Below are 20,314 nucleotides of genomic sequence, written 5' to 3'. Positions count from 1 at the left end.
TGTATGTTGGTATCCTGCTACCTATAACTCATAAATGCATGTCCATATCAGTTTCTTGCCTTTGGACAGAGTCTAGCTTTCTGTATTTAGAATTTGGTAATATATATGTAAAATTGTTGCCCTGTGTTTTCATGCCTTGTTCCTCTCACACTGTGTCTAAGCTCCAGTCTAGAAAGGGAACCCAGCTATACCCTAGGCGTTATTAGGACGGGAAGCCTACCTAAAAACACCTACTGTAACACTGGTGGACAGCAGTCGTTCTTGACCCAGGCATAGAAAGAGAGGAGCAGACAGGGAAATCGGCAAAATGGCAACCAAACTGCACGTACAATTGCCCAAATTTGATCAGGAGCAGTACGATATTCATATGTTCTTGTCCATAGTCAAGCCACTGTTGAATATTGGTTTTGAGGATGACACACAAAAGATCGCAGTCATCCTACCACTTCCGGGCAACGCAGCAGCCAGTATTCCACCCAAAGTCGTCCCTGACCTAACTTGGGCGAATTTGACCAAGATCGAAGTAGAAGCGATCACACCATCTCTAGGAAGAGTGGTGGCATTGTCCTATCTGGACAGCCTGACATATGACTGAAGCCTGGATGACACTCATCCATACCAGGCGGCTCGTCTCCATCGCTTACCCGCAAACTAACACAAAAACCCAGGAGCAGTACACGTTTAACACCCTGTTCAGAGTCCTCCCCAGTATGGTCAAAGAACACTTTACCATAAACAACCCTAATGGAGATCTGGACAGGGACGTCCAGCTAATACAGCAACTCCTGACCTCCCGCTCCACCCCTCAACAAATCAACGTAGTGCGTAAAGTCCCTTCGAATAAACCAGCCACACCCCACAAGCCTCTGCCACTACCAACCCACACCAACCCTACACCAACCCCACCTAGGGCACACCACCAACAAGCACCCAGCGTATAAGGAAAACCAGCATTTAATCACAATCAGTCCCTGGGAGTTCTCCTGCTGTAGCCGCAGGTGTCCACTCCATGACATCCGGGAACAGCTTAAAGCAGCCTGACGTAAATTTAACACACCAGGCCAATGCAAGATATCCTCGTTTGATTACGAGGGCCCCGAAGACGAAATCACACCACCAGGAGATACCGATCCCAGGGAAACAGAGTCAGAGGAAGAGGAGATTCCAGAGCGGCTGGATTTTTAGATCCACCCCTGCACCTCTCCACAGTGGTGGGGGCCATCTCTTAGAAGTATCACCCCCCAGTCTACGATGAGACTCAACGGTGTTAAAGCGAGGCTTCTGGTCGAAATGGGAGCGGCCAGATCGTGCCTCTGTAGTCACTTCTACTCCCATCACATATCGGCTTTTGGCCCCCATCCATGGGGAAACCCGGGCCTAACCTACTGACACCCACCAAAAAGTCTCCACCCAGCACAGATTCATCGTGTTTGGCTCATCTTGTCGTTCCTACGACGGATACATAGGACTGGACCTCCTACAGAAGCTACGGACAACCATCGATTGCCACAAGCGGCAGCTTCAGTTTTAGGAACCACCAGTCCTCTCCCCCAATCCCCCACAACCCTGTGCACCTGCAGAACCTTCCCCACTCCCCCAAACCACGCCGTGCCCACCTGCCCCCCCTCCCCCAATCCCCTTCCCAGCCCCCCTCCTTGACCTCACCTTCCCTGCTACCATCACTTCCACCATCACAATTCCCCCTCACCAAGAAGTATGGTTGCCATTGAACAGGCCCACCGGAATGTCTCTCCTATTCTCCCTAGACCTGCTGCCCAGAACTTTCTCGGCCTGCCTCCTATCTCCCACCTTCATCCCCCCCCCCACATCATGGCAGTCTGAATCACTAACATCACCATGACTCCCCTCACACTACCTAAGGGGCTGGTGGTAGGAGAAATGGAAGAAGCAGAACCATGTGCCCCCACCTCCCCTGCTCCACTACCCTCCATATCTGAGCATCTCTCACCTCACCAAGCCAACACTTTGCACCTTCTACTCCTGGACTTTCAGGACCTTTTCGCGTCGGAACCTACCGATATTGGCTACACCACCAATCTGGTGCACGAAATTCACACCACAGGACCGCCTATCCGCCAACCATCTCGATGGAAGAACGCGAAACAACGAGCAGGGGAAGATCGGCAGTTCCAGGAAATGCGCGATGCCGGTGTTGTTTCACCTTCCACCAGCCCTTGGTCCTCCCCCATCGTCCTCAACAAAAAGAAAGATGGCACCATGCGGTGCTGCATGGACTACAGTCGTCTTAACGATGTTACCACCAAAGATGCCACCCCACTGCCCAGGATTGATAATTCCCTTGGCTCGCTGCACAGCGCTTCCTGGTTCTCTACCCTAGACTTCCAGTCTGAGTATTGACAGGTCCCCGTATATCCCGAGGATAGAGGGAAAACTGTGTTTTCCACTAGCAATGCAAAGCATTGTGAATTTACCGTCTTGCCCTTTGGACTCTGCAACGCACCTGCCACCTTCTCCCAATTGATGGAGTCCATCCTGGGTGGCCTTACCTGGGAAATATGCCTGGCATACTTAGACGACGTGATCATCTTTAGCAAGACATGGGCCGATCACCTTCAGCACCTCAGAAAGGTCTTTCCACAAATTTGCCAGGCCAATCTTAAACACCGAGCTTCCACGTGCATCCTGGCAGTCAGGACTATTGCTTTCCTGGGGCACATAGTCTCGAAAGACGAAATTTCACCTGACCCTGACAAGCTACGTGCTACTGCGGAGCTCCCCCTACCGCGAGACGTCCATGAGGTCCATGCCTTCCTGGGCCTCACATCATACTACCATCGGTTCGTGAAGGGATTCACCAACATCGCCAAGCCCCTGCATGACCTGACCCAGAAGGGAGAACCTTTTACCTGGACCAGTGAACAACAGGCTGCCTCTCATGAACTGAAAGACAAACTCATAACCACCCCGGTTGTAGCCTTCCCTGATTACTCCCTGCCCTTCCGACTGTACACAGATGTCTCCCTGATCGCAATCAGTGCCATCATCGCCCAAGTCCAGGAGGGACGAGAGTATATCATCGACTGCACCAGTTGCACCCTTAACCAGACCGAGAAGAATTACGCTGCGACCAAGTGCGAGTGCTTGGGCATCATCTGGGCATTGGAGCACTTCCGGGCCTATCTCTCCAGAACAAATGTCACCATCATCACAGATCACCATTCGCTCCAATGGCTGCAGCAATCTGACACCCACAATGCCCAGCTCATCTGATGGAGGGAGACGTTGTAGGAGTTTAATTATGAGATCACCTACCGCCCCAGCAAGCTCCACACTAACGCCGACGCACTGTTGCAACTGCCCCTCTGCGCCATCTGCTGCGAGCCGGAGCTCCTCCAACAGTGGCATGACAAGGACTTCCCCCCCTGGATCCTGCCTCACCTATTCGCCAAACTCCACCAACAGGGCGTCAATTTATTCACCCCATCATGACACATCCTCCTCGACCCTGACTCTGCTTTAGACACCATGAGGCATCTCCACGCCGATAATGGAATAACTTAGGTATCAAAAAGCTCCTCCAGGTGCTCAACGACACCTATTGGACCCCCATCCCAAGCAACCTAGCCAAGCAGGTCACCCAGTCTTGCTGCTCATGCACATTAGGCAAGGACGTCATCCGCACCGCAGCTCATCAGGCAGCATAACTGCCCACAAGCCTTGGCAGTTGCTATCAGTAGATGTGGTGGGGCCCCTGCCAACCTAAGTCCGGGTACCATTACATCATCACCTTCAGAGATACTTATTCCAAATTCCTTATGGCGTGCCCAGCCAAAAAGCATCATGCCGTTGCCGTGGCCTATGCCCTCATCCGCCACGTATTCCCCTATTTTGGAATTCCACAGGCTTTACACTCAGACAACGCCCCTGAGTTTACCAGCAACATCTAGCGAGAGCTAGCCGACCTATTCGGCTATCGCATCTCTCACTCCTCTCCATACTGGCCACAGGGGAACGGAATTTGCAAGAGGAGCCACCGCACTCTCATGAATCAAGTGCAGACCAGAATCAAGGAGATGAAAAATGACGATTGGCCTGCACATGTTAAAATCGTCCAGTGGGGAATCAATTCCTGCCCCCAAGAAGTTGGCATATCCCCTCATGAATGGATTTTCCGGGAGGTCTCTCTCCTCTTGCCACTATGCCGACACTTACAACCTCCCACCATGCCCCCTACGTCCGACCCCATCCACCATCACCTTCACCACTTGCAAAACGGCCTGGACCTCCAACCCGGCAGCACCCCCTTGAACCTTTACAAACCAGGTGATTCCATGATGGTTGCCAAGCTCCCCATTCCCCATTAATTGTCCCCCTGCTTCATGGGCCTCTACACCATCACCAGCATCCCAAACCCTTACCAAGTGATCATAGATTATCATAACGTGCCATAAACATACAGAAATCGCCATGTGTGCCCATTCCACACCACCACCTCCCCCCAATCTACCTCACCAGCCCCCCACACCACCCCACCGCAAGCAGTCAAAACACCACAAGGCACATCTCCACCACCTCGCCTGCCACCGCCACGCCACCTCAGCCCGCCAAGACTGCACACAACACCCACACCACCACTTACCCATATACCCTCCTCCACCACCCCTACCTCTAACTCACCACCCTCCAACATCACCTCACCTTCCCCCTCCACCCCTAAATCCCCACCCCGAACATCCACACCACACCCACCTAGAGTACTATGCAGCCGCACACCTACTCCACCACCCACACCCACCCTAAAAACCACCATCACCCGATCCACCGCCACCCCACCGGATTCAATCACCCCCAACACCACCCCCATCACCCTCAGACTACACGAAGCCCACCTGAAATCTCCTTCCATCTCTATCCCTGGAGAAAACACCTGCGTTTCTCCCCAGCATAAAACCCCCACCCCCACCTACGTCACCAGCATTCAGCCGACACCATCGGAGCAGCAACCACCCACCATGAGAGTCAGATGCACCACCTGGGGACCGATCTGCAGCAGGAAGCACTGCATCCGTGGACCACACCATCTCTGCCAGATCCTTCGCATCTCTTCCCAGCGCTCCACCCTCTACCTAACCTACATCCCACACCTTGGCGAGAACAGAGCAACCACACATTGGACCACCCTCCTCCAACACCCGGCCCCAGCTCACAAACCAGCAACGTCAAGACCTACTACTTCCTTCTGCTTACTCTGTTTATCTTTTCTCTCCGTTGGGCTCCTCCGATCACAACCTTATCACCTTAACCTGTCTTATCGCTCTGGTATGGCCTGTGAACCCTTCAAAGAAATGTTGTCTGTGGCACTTTGGAGCTGTGGATTGGGAGGCCCTTAGGCAGTACTTCTTTGATTTTCCCTGTCATGATTATTGCTTTCATGGCCAGGAGCCATCTGAGTGTGCATTGCGCATTACGGAGGTTATTCTCTCGGGCATGGAAGCATACATTCCTTTCGCATATCCTTTGACTAATGCAAGAAAGCCTTGGTTTAATCATGCTTATTCTAATGCTGTCCGCAGCAAGGAAAGGGCCTATAAAAGGTACTGGAGCCAATCCACCCCTGAATCACATCTTTTATACGTTTCTACCCAGAATCGTGCTAAGTCTGTTCTAGTCTGTTCTTCACTCTGCTAAAAATAATTTCATCCATACTAAATGCTCTCAACTCTCCAACTCGAATTCTTCCCACTTCTTGTGGCACCTTGCCAAAAACCTTTCTAACAACTTTACCTCATCATCGTTCCCTCCTCTTTTCTACTCTTTGGCTCTGTAGCTATTTCTTCTACTGATAAACCAGGTCTCTTTGCTCAGACTTTCTCCTCCAAATTCCACCTTAGACAATTCCGGTGCTGTTCCTCCATCACTTCCCCCTTCTGACTTCCTCATGGCTGACATTAAAATTTCTTCAGCTGATGTGTTTTCTTCCATCATAGGCCTCAATAATAATAAGGCATATGGGCCTGATGGAGTCCCTCCCGTTGTTCTCAAGAAATGTGCTTCTGTACTTACACCCTGCCTAGGCAAACTCTTTCGCCTTTGTCTATCAACTTGTACCTTTCCTTCTTGGTGGAAGTTTGCTCTCATTCAGCCTGTCCCAAAGAAGGGTGACCTTTCCCAACCCTCTAACTATCGTCCAATTGCTTTGACATCCTGTATCTCAAAAGTTTCGAGTCAATTCTTAATAGAAAAATTTTAAAGCATTTGTCCTATCACAACCTTCTTTCTGATCGTCAGTATGGGTTCCGTCAGGGAGGCTACACTGGCGATCTTCTCACCTACCTTTCAGACTCCTGGTCGTCTTCCACTCGGGACTTTGGCGAAAGCTTTACCATTGCACTTGACATCTCAAAGGCTTTCAATCGAGTCTGGCATAAATCTTTATTTTCCAAACTGCCCTCTTTTTCTATCCTTCTATCTGTGAGTTCATCTCTAGCTTCCTTTCTGGTCGTTCTATAGTCGCTGTTGTAGACGGCCAACGTTCTTCTCCTAGATCTATTAACAATAATGTTCCTCAAGGCTCTGTTGTATCACCATTTCTCTCTCTTTTATACATCAATGACCTTCTAAGCTGTACAGCTAACCCTATCCACTCATATGCTGATGACTCCACCCTTCACCTTTCCATTCAGTTCCTGCAAGTTTCATCGCGGCAGTTACTTCAGCAAACAAGGGATGAGGCTATGGCACACCTAATGTCTGACTTGGATTCTATCTGTGACTGGGGTAATAATAATCTGGTTGTTTTTAATGCATCAAAGACTCAGTTTTTACACCTATCAACCCAACAAAATCTTCCATAGGAATACCCACTAATGTTTAATAATATTCAGCTTAATCCTGCATCATCCTTGAACATGCTTGGGGTTTCATTTACTCGGAACTTATCATGGAAAGATCATATTACATCTCTTGTAAAATCTGCTTCCAAGAGATCAGGTGTGCTAAGCTGACTCCGTTCCTTCTTTACCCCTGCACAACTGCTGACTCTATACAAGGATTTTATCCACCCCTGTGTGGAGTACAACTCTCATGTGTGGGGAGGCTCCCCACATACAGCTCTTCTCAATAGGGTGGAGTCAAAGGCTTTTTGTCTCATTAACTCTCCTCCTCTTACTGACTCCCTTCAACCTCTGTCTCTTTGTTGCACTCTTGCATCTTTATCTCTTTTCTATCGCTACTTCAATGGTCACTGCTCCTCTGAACTGTCTGCTTGCATTCCTCCACCTCTACAATGGGCACTTAGCACCTGTCTATCAGCGAACTCTCATCTCGTTTCTTTCCAACTCTCTCATGCAAGAGTTAAACGTTACTCCCAGGCCTTCATTTATGCAACAGGTCAACTTTGGAACTGTCTCCCTCTGTCCAGGCATCTCGAAATGATCGGATTTTGAATTTGGCTCTCTCGTGCATTTTGTCTTTCTCTTGGAAGAAACAATTTTGTGGGCTCACGGCCTTTGGTTCCTTCTTCTTCATATATATAAAAAAAAAAGCATGGGGACATGACTTTTCCCACCATGACGGTGGTGAAATGACAACACCAGAAGGCATCACGGCACCCCCAGGAGGCGACAATGGAGGGGTAGACAGAGCGCGCAGGACGTCTGTGCGACAAGGATGTAAGTCCCATATAGCCACGTGCCCCCATTCCCCGGAATGCACCCAGGATGAACACCTCAGTCTGGGTGCATTACCCTTTCACTGACCCAGCCTGCATCAGGATCAGGGTGGAGCTATAAACGTAGCTTCAGGTTGGACCCCAGTGATGGCCGGTAGCTGCACATTTAAACCAATGGCCTGTAGCTGTGCCCCTGGAACAGCCAGTATCTGTTCACCAGTGACGGCCGGTAGCCACACATTTAAAGCAACGACTGTAGCCATGCCCCTGCAATGGCCAGTAGCTGTGCAACAGCGACAGCCAGTAGCCATGCCCTAAAGGGACGGCTAGCAGCCGCTCATAGTGCTGCCCACACCCCCTGCAGAACCCGTGACGGCCAGTTGTTGCACGCGGGGAGAGAACGGTACACACTCCTTCTGCAGTTGCCTCAAGGGGCACGACACTAGTGACAGCCGGCAGCTGCACCAGTGGTCAAGGGACGGCCTGTAGCTGCCCTTCGCCTACACATTGCACCTCATACAGGGCATTGGCGATGGCCTGTAGCCGCGCCCGCAGACAGGTGATGGCCTGTGGCCGCCCTTCATCTGCCGTCCCATCAGGAAGTCGGGCCCCAGTGATGGCCAGTTGTCACACTGACGGGAAAGGGACGGTCTGTAGCCACCCTCCTCCCATTGCCCAAGGGAGCTCAGCGACAGCCGGTAGCCGCAACAGGAAGGAGTGCCTCAAAAGTCCCTCGCCTTCTGTGACTCCGCAACCCAAGGGAGAACCTGGAAGTCAGGCCCCGGTGATGGCCAGTTGTCGCACTGACGGGACAGGGATGGCCTGTAGCCACCCTCCTCTCTTTGCCTTTGACCTTCGCGACGGCCGGTAGTCATGCCGGGGAGGGGCATCTCAAAAGCCCCTCCCCCCCTTTGACTTCACTACCTGAGGGAGACCCCTGTTCGAGCCGCCCCTCGGGTGGCAGCGCAAGTCCTGCCCTCAGCTCCCCTGACCGAGGCAGACTCCAGGAGGAGCACCCTTCTATCCAGGACTGGTGGAGAGGACCCATCTTGACCCTGGGGTTACACTCTATCCAGCCAGCGCCAGAGGGAGACCAACGCCTGTCAGACTCCTGCTGCCTGCAACGCCGCAGCCCCACCCTGACGGCAAAGCTGCAGGAGTGAGACCACAGATGACGGGCCCTTCACGCCGCCCCTAGCACTGCAGGACGCGGCCTCTCCAGTCTGGAGGAGTGACGCCGTTCCCACACTGGACACCTGCAGGAGCGCCTTCAGAGGATCTTCAGCCCCAGTCCCAAGGACCAGACTGCCTGTACCAAGCCCCTCCAGTGCAGGGCCCATCAACATGCCTGATCACAGCCCATCCCGGAGGACAACGCCCCCACAAATAGTTCCATGGCCCCTCGACTAGAGGACACCTGAGGGGACACAGCCGATGCTGGGCAGCCATGTATGAGCCGCTGCCCCCCCCCTTGGCTGTTCAGCTTCCCTGCCCTATATCCCCATAGTGACTGTGATCCCTCTGCCTGCGAGTGAAAGTGAAAGTGACTGCCCGAATGTAAAGTTCAGCGACAGTGTTAAAGCAGCCAAACTGTAGTGAAAAGTAATGTAAGACACACTCAGTGTATAACGTGGGACAGATATAGAAATACTATAAAGAACCAGCAGCCCTAGAGTAATGTGTAGTCACATCCTCCTCTAAGTGCAATGTCTGTTAGTCTGTCGGTTATCCTGCGAGATACCTATAGCTCATAAACGCTTGTCCATTCCAGTTTCTTGCCTTTGGACAAAGTCTAGCTTTCTGTATCTAGAATTTGGTAATATAAGTGTAAGGTTGTTGCCCTGTGATTTTATGCCCTGTTCCTCTAACACTGTGTCTAAGCTCCGGTCTAGAAAGGGAACCCAGCTATACCCTAGGCGTTATTAGGTTGGGAAGCCGACCTAAAAACACCTAGCATAACACTTACTATGTAAGGTGGGATAGTTTTCATGCCCAGCAGACTTGCTGTCGCCAAGGATATGGAAGGGATCGGAGCAGCACCTCCACCATCGACTCAAGGCCCATACTGAATTGCTGCACTCCGACCCTTCAGGTATCAGCCCACCTGACTGCATGAACGCGAAAAATTATGTTTTGTGCAGTTGCCTGGAACGTTTCTGGCCCCACTTTTCCTCTCCAGGGCTAAGGAGGTCAGAATAGGATCAAAATTACCTTACGAAACCGGACATACCAAGCAACTTCGCAAAAAAAAAAAAAAAAAAAAAATGGCGCGAATGACCTCATTAAAATTGTGTCTTCCTAACGGTAGCAGGTGCGCCGAGGTGCACTTTCTTTCCTGGCTGGTATTATCAAAACCATTCCACTGTCCGAAACATAACTGCTCACCCCTATGACACAATAAAGAAACAGCTTCGCACTCATATCATTGTATATATATTAAGGTGGAGTGCAAAACAGTGGTTCTGCACTTTTTTTCGAAGTGCGGTTCCCTGTAGTGACATTATGATGCTGCATGCTACTAAAAAGGATACGTTAAATTCACACATTACTAAATTGATATCTTGAGGTGGCCCAGAGCTGATTAAATTTTTCAAATATAGGAATAACCATATGATACCGATTTTCCTCTAAGGACCAATTGTCAACAATTATTTATTTCAAAGAGTAAATTTTATATTCATTTAGTACATATTAAAGAAGGAAAAACAAGTTAACTTTGATTGTAATATATCTTCGGGTGACCCAAACTTTAGCAAAATATGGCATAACAGTAAAAAAAATCTCCATAAATCATTATAAACATTATACTGGATTCATCTTCAGTTTCAATAGTGAATGTTCCATTATTCACCTATCAGTAGATTATATCGTACCATGTACAATGTGAATTGTAACAATTTTCAATAGTACTATATTATTTTCATTGTACCATATTATTATCACTAGTTGCGTTATATATAGTTGATGTACTGTATGTACAGCTCTCAGTTTCTTCTGATTTGAATGATTCAAATCAGAAGAATCCAGAACTCAACACGAGGGGGTGGCTGTACTGCGAGTTCCACCCGAGGCCAACCCATCCGCCCAGCCATTTGAGCTTTGTCACTTCATTTTTACAAGAATTTATGTGCAAAAAAACTGAGCTTTCGTTTCAAAGCTAGGCATCTTTTTCCGAGACTTAATTCTTGCACGAATGAAACCATCTCTAGATATGGTACCACACACTGAAGACGAAGCTTCAGTCACGAGTATGACAAACCTTTCCACAGCTTGAGTGTGGCAAGGCAAGTTTCCAAAGTTTGTCATCCCCGTCGTTTATATTAGCTCATCACTTTCTTCGTCTGAGAGGTTGCTAGTAATTGGAGGTTCAGTAACTTCGGCGTCATGCCACCTAATTATGTCAGTATAGTCTGACTTTCCTTTGTATAGCTCTCTTGCTTTTTTAATGAGCCTCCAAGAAAGTTCTCGTATGTGGCTTCGTTCATCGTTTATTATGCTCAGTAAAATGTTTTCAGGATGAGCGTAAAAGGCATTGCACTCTATCACTGAAAAAACAATTTCTCTCACATCAGCATTCATTGCTCTTGAAAGTTTAATGGTCTTGAATAAACTGATAGGTCCATTTCCTAGAGAGGAATCATGTTTAATTGTAAACCACATTGGAGCACAGACTTTTGTGATGCATTCCACAATTCCTCTCACTTCTTCAGATGGAAATTCTGTTACCACACATGCTCTCTGAACACGGTTTGCAGTTGTCAGCCATCGAGAATTAACCAACTTTCCCGGATTTCGTAGAGCTAAATCTGTAGAACTTTTGTCCTTTGAAACAGACTGATGAATGTCATACAAGTATTTTTTTATCTGTACTTAGATTCTCTCGGTTTACAGGTGGCAAATCAGACGGTATTCTCTCAAATCTTACGACGTTCGGTTTTTCACATCCTTCAAGTCTTTGCCTAAATCTCCAACAAAGCCTCTAGGCCCCTCTGTTTTGCCATCAAGTTTATCAACGAGATGCCGAAGAGGAAGCTTATTGGCGTACAGCTGGCATACAAACCAGTGCAATGGCTTGTTTAGCTTTAGTTCTAAAAGTCTAATGACACCTCCATTTGGTCCTGTATTAACCGTAGTGCCATCACAACCTAGAGCTATGATGTACTTTTCTTGGATCTGGTTGCTTTCCAAAAATCGTGAGTTACCATCAGAAGTTGCCTTAGCAGAACTCATGTGCACCATGATGTGCCCGAGGTACTTTGATCCTGGTTCTACTAAAGTCACGTGCTCTTCTTGGTCTCTCCTAAGATAAGATTTGTTTCCTCTCTCCTCCTGAATTAGAGTAGTATCCTTTCTACCATCAAAATATATGCTGATCAAAGCGTTTTCATTTTTTTTTTTTTCCCTTGAAGAGAACTTCATTGTCGCTGCCTTTCTCTTCGAACTCTGGATCGATCTATTACACAAGAAGAGCTAGCCTCGGAAGAACTTGCTGCACCACGCAAAGTAGGTCTGGAGATCATAGCAGCAAGGTGGCCTGATACCCCAGTACGATCACAAACATACACGAAGTTGGGAAAATGTAAGCGTTTCTTTGGAGTGTGAGAGCGTGAGATACTTTTTTTTATTTTTCGTTGCAGGGCTCTTGGAGTGGGAAATTCTTTGTCCTTTCCTTCCTCATCTGTTTCACTTAATGTTGACGATGATTCAGTAATTAAAACAGTCTCTTCTGTTCTGCTCGTGCTCTGTTGTTCATCGATGAAACGTTCGTGCTTACTTGTTCTTACGGCAGCGAAACGACAATGTCAACACAGCCTATCACCATTTTTCTTTCAGTATGCTGGTCTGTTAAAAATGATTGCTCTCTTTATGGCACTTTCTTCGCTTTCACACAAACACAGAGAATGTTTTGCATTTGCAACATGAAATATCAAATAATGCACTTATTGATTTATCTCTGAATTCAGTGCATTTTAATTTGTTAGACAGTGTGTCTTTCCTGCCTTTCACTGGTTTCAGAATACACCGGTATTTCTTCTGACAAGCTATTATCATTTGTTTTATGCACAGATGTTTTTTTCCAAACAGATTCAACTTTCTTAGCAACAATGGTTGCAATTTCATTAACTGAAGGATATTAGAAGTTTGCTTAATCAGATGTCTTTCAAATAAATAGCACTTAATCACATCTTCATAAGTGGGAAGAATTCTTTCACTGAGTTAACTGAAGCTGCCAAATATAGGACAGTCTGCCATTTTCCGTAAAACAGACATCATGACTCATTTATTATCATCACAACTTACAAAATATTATGGCATACATTGAGTCTTAGAAAACACTTTGTAAAATATTAATACACCTTAGTGATAAGTCAATAGCGTGAAATTGTGAGCAGAACAAACACAAGACATCATTCCCTGACACAGCTGGTAATCACTGTGGAGAAACAGACACAGGCATTAGGTTTTTCCATTACACTGGGGCACTTCCAGATGTTGCATTATAGAATGCTGTCTTTGTGTGCGTTTTCATTACAATAGTAACTGAAATATTTTTACTATTGCAAAGATACAATGACGAAACGGTTAGAAATAGATTATGAAAATCTTGAAAATATGTATAAATTTGCCTTTTCTCGTATTTTCAACACATCTAGGGCACTTCAAACAAAAAAATAATAATTATAATAATAATAATAATGCAATATGCTTTTAACATGTTTTATTAAAGCCACTGTAGCACCAAAACTTCACTATTTGATTTCGAAATTCGAAAATTTTGGTTTCCATTCCACCCTAATATGTATATCATTGTATATGTATTACAGATTACGAGGAGAAGAACGTGGCAAACGCGACATGGAGTGCTGAGTACTGGGTCGGTGGTGCTGGAGTCTGTGGGTACCCTGTTGGGCCAGGGACTGTACGGATGCCTTTCAACCAGCCAGTCCAACCACATCCTGGTCGGCACTTGGTTGTTCTTCGGTGTGGTGGTGGGCACAGCATATCGCGCCAGTCTCATCGCTTCCCTCACCCTCCCAAGGCTGCCACCCAGACCAGAGACAGTTGAGGAGCTGGTCAAAGTAGTTGACAGGTGAGATATCGAAGAACAAATGTTTGGATGCGAAGGTACTGGAGGAAATTGAAATGTAAGTTAATACTGGGCCCTTTGGTTAGTTATCTCTGCTCTATCACTACATCAAAGTTCTGTTTTTCTCCTCATTCACCAACACATCACACAATGGGTTAGTTTTCACCCAGCTGCTGGTGTTTTATCCAAATCATTCGATACGTTACTTTCAGATCTGATTAATCAAAAGCACGGCAACACTGAAAGAATCAACAAATGGTGTTCTCAAGTACCACGTAATACATCATCCACATAAACTATACTTGAAATATTCCATCCCCCAATATTTATCTCTGGCTTTGCTTTTTTCTAATTTTTTTCATTACTTTTATGCTCACCGCTCTCGTAACCTTCTTCACGTCCATATTCATTGTTCTCCAGAGACATCAATGCCGTACAGTCGTCCGTTTATGTTTCCTCCCCTGTAAGCCTTAATACATGGACTAGATCCACACATCATGTAGCACTTTGGATATTATTCAATTCATTGTTTATCTTATACTCAGACAGTTGTGTAACTTTATTATTATTATTCCTATACTACAATAGGATAAATGTGAGGAATGTGCTGTAATAAACGGTATAGAGAAAGACCAAATAATAACACTATAGCCCTTTCTAATTTAACTTGTCCCATTGTTTTTTTTTTTTTTTTTCCTTTGTAGCTTATTTCACGAAACTCAGTGGCAGGAAGAAACAATGCTACGTCTCACTTTCTTTCCATAGAACGTCTTCGTGACTAGCATCATATCTTGGTTTTAATTTATTGTCACAAGTTAGCATTCTAGATGCAAATATGGCAATTTTAGGCCAATTTTAAAGTTAACAAATGAAAATTACTAAATGAATCTTGAAGTTAAGTTTTCGTGCTGCGTTATTCTAGGGGCCTGAGTTGTAATGCTAATTGAATAATTATTATTTGTACACGTTACAGGGTGACAATAGACTCTTTTGATGGCTCATATAAGAAGTTCTTTTTGAACTCTGAATCAAGTGCCTTTAGAGAACTTGGGAGCATGATGATCGGGGGAGCTGTTCTGGACGGACTCAACACAGCTCTGAAGATGAAGTGAGTTTGTTTTACTTACAATGATACTTTTTTTTTTTTTTTTAATAACAGAACAGAGGAAGGAAAAACAAATGACTAAAAAAAGCCATACACCAAATTACTAGCCTCCTCGATTCATAAAAATCTGTAACAGTTGGGCTTGAACCCTGCAGGTTAAAGTTTGGGGGGAAACAACTCTGGGGAGGTGCATTGGAAAGAGTTGCAGCTCAGGGAATAAAAGATTTCTGATAGGCGGAAGTTGTGCAATATGGCAGTATGACATTCCAGTGTGGTAGGTTGTATGTGTGGGCGCCCATCATCCACCCACTCAGTGTAGTGATATTCAGTTTTTAGGGTAGCTCTACATTGAGTGGCAAGCCAAATTATATCCTGTAAACCAGGAAAACATTTACAGCAGCAGGTGGTAACCTTATAACCAACCGACATGTGTTCCCTTCGTAACAACAAGTGGGTTTGCGGAGGTTAATGCCCCTCCCTGGAAAACAACTAACTAAAAATATGAACAAGAAGCCTCGGACCAGGACCGACTGAAAGGTGACAACTAAGGACCGAACAAAGGACATGATACAGATGGCAACTTGGAATGTAAGGGGTGCAAATGATGAGATGAAAGAAAGAGATTGTCCAGGTGCTTGACGGTGCAAAAGTGGATGTATGTGGGTTAACTGAAACTAAATGAAGAGGTGAGAGTGTGAGAGAATGGGAGTATGGATGGGGTATATTTGTAGGAGTAGGTGAGAATGAGAGGGCAAAAGAAGGAGTGTGTATTATTGTGAGTAACAGATGGAAGGAGAATAAAAGAGGGTATGGATCAGTTGGCTCGAGGATTGTGTGGGTAAGATTGAAAGTGGGACTGCAAATGTGGGTGACTGTGTTTGTGTATGTGCCAACGCGAGATCGTCCAAGCAGACTGAGAGAAGAGCTCTGGACAAATGTGGAAGTGTGCATGGAAAAGGCTGAAAGGAATGAGAGAGTGTTTTTGATTGGAGATATGAATGGAAAAGTAGGGAATGTAAATGTGAATGGAGTAGTTGGTGAGTGGGGTGTGCCTGCAGAGACGGATGAGAATGGTAGTGCTTTAATGGATATTTGTGCCGGGAGGGGGTTGGTGATAGCCAATACCCTCTTCAGGCACAAAAAGATTCATAGGTATACATGGCGAGTGATGAGAAGGGTGGGTGGTGAACCGAATGAACGGAAGGCAATGATTGATTATGTGTGTGTGGATGAAAGGATGAGAAGATATGTAATCGATACAACAGTATATAGAGGCTGGGGCAGTGGACTTTCGGACCACCACTTGGTGGTCGTCAGAATTAAAGTCCAAATAAAATGGAGAAATAGAAGAAGGAAAGGACTGGAGGAAGAGTAGTTGCAAAGAGAGTGGAAGGGTTACAAGAGGATGAGAAAAAGACAGAATATAAGAGAGAAGTGGAGGAACGATTGGGTAAATATGAATTGGACCAGATGGGGAACATGGAAGGTGTGTGCAGGATATTCACAAAGGAAATATGTGCAGCATGTGAGGTGGTGTGTGGGGTGAAGAGAAGATGAAAGGGAGTGCGGGGAACAGCATGGTGGAATGAAGAGGTTAGAAAGGCTGTGGCACAAAAGAAGAAAGCATATAGTGAATGGATGAGAAACATGCGTGGAAGAAGTTGAGAAAAAAAAGAAAGAGTTATATGTAGAAAGGAAAAGAGAGGTGAAAAAATTAGTAAGACAGAGTAAAAAGAGAGTGGATGAGGAATTTGGAAGGAACTTACGTGTAAAGTGGAGGGAAGGTAAGAAAATGTTCTGGAAAGAAGTAAAGAAAGTTACACAGGGTGCCAAAGAAATTAGCTGGGGAGTGAGAGATGAAAATGGTAGATTACTAGTGGAGAAGGGAGAAAAAGTGAGCAGGTGGAGAGAACACCTTATGAAATTGATGAAGATAGAGAATAAAAGTAATGCAAGTATAAGCCACTGGGGAATGGCTGGGAGAAGGAGGGATGTGAGAAGAGAGGAAAAAATCAGTAGGATGAAAGTTGTGGAAGCAATGAAGAACGTTAAAATGGGGAAAGCCCCAGGAACTGAGGGAGTGTGTGGTGAAATGCTGAAGCATGGGAGAGTAGTAAAATGGATGTGGAAGATGTGCAGATTGGCCTGGGAAGAAGGTAGAGTCCCAGAGGATTGGAAGTCAGGTGTAAGAAGTGTGTGGTTATCATAGGGGTATGTGTCTTCTTAGTGTAATAGGAAAAATACATGGTTGGATTCTTATTGACAGAGTTAGGGAAATAACAGAGGAATTAGTTGGAGAAGAACAGGGAGGTTTTAGGAAGGGAAGAGGTTGTGTAGATCACATATTCATTCTTAGATCTTTAATGGAAAAGTTTCTAGAGAAGGGAAAGAAGTTGTGTGTGGACATCATGGATTTGGAGAAAGCATATGACAGGATGGATAGACAAGGATTGTGGAAAGTATAAAGAAAATGTGGAGTAGATGAGAAGTTGCTGAGTGCCGTAAAGAGTATGTATAAGGGTGCTAAGGCTACAGTGCATGTGGATAGTGAACTGAGTGAATCTTTCTCTTTGAAGGTTGGATTGAAACAAGGATGTGTCATGTCTCCACGGTTGTTCAGTCTGTATATGGATGGAGTTATAAAAGAGGTACAAGGTAAGGCAGTGGATGTTCGAGCGGCCCTAGTGAGAGAGGGCAATGTTTGGAAACACTCTGTACTGTTGTTTGCAGATGATACTGTGTTGATTAGTGAAGACGAAGGGGAGCTGCAAGGCTTGGTGGATGAGTTTGGGAGGGTAAGAAATGGAATCTAAAGGTGAATGTAGGGAAGAGTAGAGTTATGGCCTTCCAGAGAAGTGAAGTCGGTGAATATACAGTGAGGCTGGATGAGGAGGAAATGGAAAATGTGAGTGCATTTCAGTACTTGGGTAGTGTGATGAGTAAGGATGGAAGTTCAGAGGCTGAAGTGCTTGAAAGGTGCAACAGGGAAGAATGGTTGCTAGTTCCTTGAAAGCAGTGATAAGAAACAGGGAAGTGAGCATGGAAGTGAAAATGCTGCTACATGACAGTATTGTGAAACCAACTCTAACGTATGGAAGTGAAACTTGGACGACCTTCTTGGAGGGACAGAAGTCAAGAGTGAAAGCTGTGGAAATGAGTTATTTGAGAGGAGCATGTGGAGTCAGATGGAGAGACAGACTGACAAATGAGTAAGTGAAGGAGCGTTGTGGTGTGGATGTGCATGTGATAGGAATCGTTAGGAGAAGCACACTGAGGTGGTTTGGACATGTGGAGAGGATTGAGAGCGAAAGACTGACGAGCAGAGTGTATGTGAGTGAGGTGGGGGGGGGGCAAGGATGAGATGGAGGGGCTGAGTGGAGAGGTATATGAGAGTTGTGGGTGTGAGCTGGGAGCTGGGCAATGAAATGGCGGGGGCCAGGGCGACATGAAGGCGATTTGTTTGTGGGCACCTCTTACGGGATTAAGGCGTCTGGGAATAGATAGATAGACACATAAACATTCCACTCATGAGCACTACCAGATCCCCATGTAGCACAGAGAAAGGCATGGAGAGGTGACACAATGGATGCCACTTCGTCTGAGCATTTGCCTAAAAAGTATCTGTAAAATAATGGTAGGTAGACAATACTCCTTCTTACCTGTAGGGGAGGAAGTTTATTTGTAATATCAGGGTTACTGTTAATTCTAACAGCTTTGTTCTGATTTTTTTTTTCTTTTTTTTCTTTTTTTTGCAACCTGTCCCCATCCATTCCACAAGCGTGGGCAATATTCCAGCTGAGAGCTCACATGACTCTTATAAACTATTTTGACATGAGAGGTCCAGCTGAGGTAGGCATTATTAAGTGAAACACTGAGAATATCAATACTTATAGAGATAGGAGTATTTGTAGCATTGAATATAATAAAGGAATCTGGAAGTATCTGTCTATTAGTAAACTGTATATATTTGGTTTTAATAGCATTAAATGAGACAATGTTATTTTGTCCCCATTTAGTGATGCTAGATAAATCTTGATTTATGGAGATGGGTGTACTGAGTTGTGAGTTAGAGATATTAAACTTTGTCATTGGGTGTTTATATGAATGAACTGTGAAGTGTTGAGTCATCTACTTATGAATGAATGTGTTATGAGTGAGAGATAAGAGATCATTAATATGAATTACGAATAGGGTTCGAGCCACAACAGATCCTTGTCATTCGTCATTGACGGATATATGAATAACCATCATCCACTCTTACTCTTATATTTCTGTCACTGAGATTTGAGGAAATCAGAGGAACAAAAGATGTTAGTCTGTAGCAATGGAGTTTAGAGAGCAGGAAATGGTGCCACACTCTGACAAAAGCTTTAGAAATATCAAATTCTCCATGTTGGTCAACTGACTGGTGGATGGTGTGAGCCAGGAGATTAAGTATATCAATAGTGGATCTCTCGTGGCGAAAACCAGTGCCTATCAATTAAGTTGTTGAATTCATTATGTTTAATTATGTGCTTATTCACTGCAATTTCAAAAACTCTTCCAAGAGAAGACGTGATAGATATTGGTCTGTAATCGGAGGGGAAGAGGAATTTCCTTTTTTCAGAACTGGGTTGGTATTGGCTTCATTCCAAGAATGGGCCAGTGCACTAAGTGGTCCTGACATCTGGTGGGAGTCTGTGAACTTCTCCCAGATCCAGCTGTTGTGGGTGTGAGGGTCTACCAATATTGGATGTTATTCTACCCAGAGCCACCTAAAACTGAGTGTTGTTACGTTGAACATCAGGTTTACACCAACAAAACTAAGGATTCCACGATATTCATGGCCTTATAAAGAAGATGGGTTGGGAAAAAAAATAGCATTCAAACGTATGTTCTACTCCTATCTATCAGGTGATTTCTATGGATGTATTAAAGAGGGTTTCTGTGGAAATATTGCCTTCATGCATGTATAAAGATGGCAAATAATTCGAATAAGGGTAATAAGATTTCCATTTCTTAAAAAACAATGATGAAAGATATGGATAAATTCGCCATGCGACATTTCCATTCAGTACTCGGCTCTGCCATACGTACGATTGTAACAAACTCGAGACTGGCGAGATGCGTCGGTGATGGGATGACTTGGTTGAACTGAAATGTTTATTATTGTAAAGGTACAGAGTGCTAATACAACAAAAGAAGGAGGTGGGTCGTGCCACACACCTTCGTTTCAGAGCTTCCCTTTCTTTTGTCGTGCATTTACTTTATATATATTTTCCACTGATACACACTAGAGTTTTGCTTACACTGGCTTGAAGCAATGACTAGGAAACATAAGGCAGACACACCCTGTGAGAATACACCTCTCTTTCTCCGTTTGAGATCATCACAACTGTTTAGTTGACTATACAGTCTATAAATGACACTTTTTTTGTTTTATTAGTTTTTTTCCCTTACACTGCCTTGGAAGCGCAGTTGTTAGCGGCTA

At 45.5% G+C, this 20,314-nt stretch overlaps 1 protein-coding gene across 1 annotated transcript in view; it reads left to right on the top strand.

The window, feature by feature from the left end:
• The first annotated feature begins 11,888 nt into the window (after positions 1 to 11,888).
• Positions 11,889 to 20,314, top strand: part of LOC145411042 (ionotropic receptor 93a-like) — a 39,375-nt gene continuing 30,949 nt past the window's right edge. The window contains exons 1-4 of the mRNA XM_080281104.1: positions 11,889 to 11,902; positions 12,061 to 12,196; positions 13,477 to 13,742; positions 14,713 to 14,847. Coding sequence (XP_080137230.1) covers positions 11,889 to 11,902; positions 12,061 to 12,196; positions 13,477 to 13,742; positions 14,713 to 14,847 — 551 coding nt within the window. The remainder of the gene's footprint in view (positions 11,903 to 12,060; positions 12,197 to 13,476; positions 13,743 to 14,712; positions 14,848 to 20,314) is intronic.

The sequence above is a fragment of the Coenobita brevimanus genome, chromosome 87 (assembly GCF_032717465.1).
Source record: "Coenobita brevimanus isolate Jiangsu-jjx chromosome 87, ASM3271746v2, whole genome shotgun sequence".
NCBI lineage: Eukaryota > Metazoa > Arthropoda > Malacostraca > Decapoda > Coenobitidae > Coenobita > Coenobita brevimanus.
This window is presented reverse-complemented; position numbering and strand designations above follow the sequence as displayed.